Genomic DNA, 3,599 nt, shown 5'->3' with positions numbered 1-3,599 from the left:
TCCCTGTGCAGCCCCTCTGTGTGCTGCTGCTCTGGGTTGCACACACATTTCTGATTATTAACTATACTAATATGCAGTGCATCCTGCCATGTACCCCCTGCCCTTGTTTTGTTTTTCTGGCATGCCAGCACTCCAGCACCTTCCAAGGTAGACGTGGTTTTTTGGCACTCCAACAAAAAAAAGTTGCCTACCCAGCCCTACAGTCTCTTATGGAGACGCACCATAAAATATTGGCTTTGCTCTCCAGCTCATGGTGGGGAGCATTCACCTACCCAGACATACCTCCTGTCCTGTTTGAGCATGTCTGCCGTAAGATGGCAACTCAAGGCTCCGTAACACTGGCACTAAAATGGTTCCTTCTCAAGTTACATGTCTTACTCTTTAAGTCCAAGTCCAAGAAGGAAGAAATAAAGGACTCAATTAAGGCAGCCTCCTCTGGGACCACCTACAGAATGTGTTCTGCTGCTTCTGGGCCCAGGGGACAAGCGCTCGCTGGTGGGAGCAGATGGTCCCAAGGATCTGGGATAATGAGCAATGAGCAGCTGCCTTGCTCGAGCACCGTTGTGAACTGGCCCTGTCGCTTGAAACTCAAGCCATCAGCATGAGGGCACTCATGAGTACAGAGAAGTGAGTGATAATTGCCATCTGGAAACTGGCATCTGCAATAGCCTCCAGTCTATCACCAACCACTTCAGCACAGGCAAGTCCATGACTGGATTACCTGTCCATAAGGTGTGCTCTGCCATCCAGAAGATGCAGATGCCATGGTTCCTCTGCCTCTCTCACCTACAGATCGTGGCTGGATCTAAACAAGGGCTTTCTGAACTGCATTGGGACCATTGATAGAATGCACATTCCCATTCTGTGCCCAGTGCACTATAGCCCAGAGTACAAGTAAAAGGGGTATGTCTTCCCTGCTGAAAGGCATCATGGACCAGTGAGGATAGCTCATATCTGTTACCACTAGGTGATCAGGCAAAATCACAATGTCAGGGGCTTCAGGAACTCCAGCCTGGGGCCCCTGATGACAGAGGAAGTGTTTCCCCATGGTGTTCCCAGGATAGAGCTAGAAAGTGACTATTCCTCCCTGCTACTCAAGGACCTAACCTACTTGCCCCTCCTGTGGCTTATGAAGCCCTACATCAAACACTGGCATCAACGGCACATGCCCCCAGCAGCTCGGGGGCGCATAGTGGCGGCAGAAGCATGGCAGTGGGGGCAGCAGTAAGCAGGGGAGCTCCCACAGACACTACCAGCACTGGCGGCAGGGTGCGGGGCATCAGCCAGTGGGAATCACAGACTACCCCCTACACATCGCCACTGGACACTGGTGATGCCAGGAAAACCCCCTCCAACTACTGGCTGAGCAGCTGCCAGACAACTATGGAGTGCCCCTTTGGGGGCCACAAAGCACAGCAGAGGGTCCTGGGGTTGCACTTGGATGCAAGCAAGTGCTTCCTGAAGGCCTGGTTACTAGAGGTCTAGTAGTTGCTACTGAACCCAAGACTGAACCTCTGGGGCACCACCGCTTTCAGGGTGGGCTTTGTGAGGGCAGTCCTGGCAAACTACTTCTAACAGTGCCTGATGATGGGGTGGAAGAAGGGCGGGGCTTGTAAAGTCCAACCAATGTAAAGGACAGCTTGTTTGTCTGAAAAAACGTGGGTGAGAATTATTAAACACTACAAATATTGAAACATCGCTGGGTGCTGAGCCCTTTGACCAAACTGCTCTGCAGCTTGGGCACAGGATATGTTGTGAACTCAACAGAGGGAGGCACCAGGCATTACCAAGCTCACACAGTTATCATGGGGGGGACTAGGGGGCAAAGGAACAGGGACAGGATCTCAAGGGTTGAGTGGCAAGGCTGCATCTTCCCACACTGCAGAGGGATTGAAGGCACTTCAGTCCCCTCCCTCTTCCTGTTTGAACTGCAAGGTTGAGGAGAGCTATTCTTGACCTCACATCCCTCGGCCTCTGAGAATGACTGTCTCAGAGCTCCCACTCATGCTGGAGCAGAGGCTCTGGGGCCTTACAGAAGGGAAGACCAGCTGAAAGACAGTAGGGAAGGTTGGGACTGTGCTCAGTGTGGCATGGCTGGGATAACAGTAGGAAGGTCTGGGCATAGGAAGCGGGGTCTGGGACTGGAAGACATTTCTGAAGGACGCTTTTCCAAGACTAGAGAAAACAGCTCTGCCCCACAGCCTTGCTTCCTGGACAGGCCCAGTGAGTTCCAGGGGCACTGCAGCCAGAAAGGGGAGGCCTTTCCATGTCAGAGCAAGGCTGTATGAGGTCTCCCCTGAGAAGGTTCCAGTATGCTGCCCCAGGAAACTGGATGAAAGCTCTGCTTAGCCCTTTTGGCCCATGGAATGACAAGTTCATGTGTCCCATGTGGACTGTCTCCTCAGCTCCTGACTGCTCCAAAGACAGTTCATTATTTGCCAGCCCCAATACCTGGACACACCCCTGCAAGCTCTCCTGAAGCTTGCCCTCATCTGCTCTCTGAAAATCATCCTATGGCCCCATCTCAGACCTAGGACTGAAGACTGGATGTTTGCACCCTGCACCCCTGGTACCACTAGTGGAGCTCCAGAAACCCTCCTGTCCACCCTGCTCAAGCTACAGCTTACACAAATTCTCACACATTCACAACTGTTAACAGTTAGGGGCTGAAAGCCTGAGGGGACAGCACAGATGTTAACTGTGCTGATTCATTACTGGCCTCTCTTGCATCAGCCTCCAGCTGTCTGCAGAATCAGTGAAGGGTGGGGAGGGGACATCTGCAATCCTGTGGAGGTTGTTTGGCTTGCTTGCCTTTTTGTATTTTCTTTCACAGTTTATCTTTGTGAAGCAGACAGAAAATAACCTAACATAAGGTGAGGATAAACTTGTAGCCATGCTACCTAGCTCAAGGTAGCATAACCTTGACATGCTCAGAGGACGTAGCACCAGTTAACAAGCTTTAACATGCAGATGCTTGCATTTTAAGTGCTATTAGTAATGATCTAAGTGTAACATGCAGCTTCCCTCTTAAGTTAGATTAGGCATGCTCAGCCTCCAGCCTGTGAGTCAAAAGCAGCCTGTGGAGGCTTGGCATCCAACCCATGGGACTCCCCACAGGTGGGGAAATTTGGCAGGAGGGGAAAAGCGTCAGCTAGTACTATCACCCCTCCCTGCTGCCAAATTCCCAAGGATTGGAGCTGGGCCACACCCCTCCACCCACAGGACCGGATCATCAGGGCTGGGCCACAGCCGCTTCTCCCTGTCCCACTGCAGGGCCAGGTCGACCTGGGCCAAGTCCCTTTCCACTGCACAGCTGGATTGGGGACAGGCTACCCTGACCCCTGCATGCAGGCCGGGGAGCAGCGGCGCTGGGCCCGCGCAGGCTCAGCCGGGGCCCCAGACCCCTGCCCGCGCACGCGTCAACGCTGCGGGCTGCCCCGCTCTTAAGGGCTGCGCCAAGGCGGCGCGTGAGCTGCTCTGTGCCGCAGCGACCGAGCGGCGCGGATGCTCCAGCCGCCAAAGCAGCTCTAGCTCTAGCGCGAGGGCGGGCACGCAGAAGCCGGCAGAGCTGCGACTTAAGGCTCAGGCAGGCGGGGCCT

The 3,599-nt window shown here is 53.8% G+C and overlaps 1 protein-coding gene across 1 annotated transcript in view; it reads left to right on the top strand.

Moving 5' to 3' along the window:
• The first annotated feature begins 3,043 nt into the window (after positions 1–3,043).
• Positions 3,044–3,599, top strand: part of PIN4 (peptidylprolyl cis/trans isomerase, NIMA-interacting 4) — a 6,021-nt gene continuing 5,465 nt past the window's right edge. The window contains exon 1 of the mRNA XM_019521001.1: positions 3,044–3,061. Coding sequence (XP_019376546.1) covers positions 3,044–3,061 — 18 coding nt within the window. The remainder of the gene's footprint in view (positions 3,062–3,599) is intronic.

The sequence above is a fragment of the Gavialis gangeticus genome, unplaced genomic scaffold, assembly GCF_001723915.1.
Source record: "Gavialis gangeticus isolate Ggan-Ray unplaced genomic scaffold, GavGan_comp1, whole genome shotgun sequence".
Lineage (NCBI taxonomy): Eukaryota > Metazoa > Chordata > Crocodylia > Gavialidae > Gavialis > Gavialis gangeticus.
The sequence above is the reverse complement of the archived record's forward strand: the minus strand, read 5'-3'. Positions and strand labels throughout refer to the sequence as shown.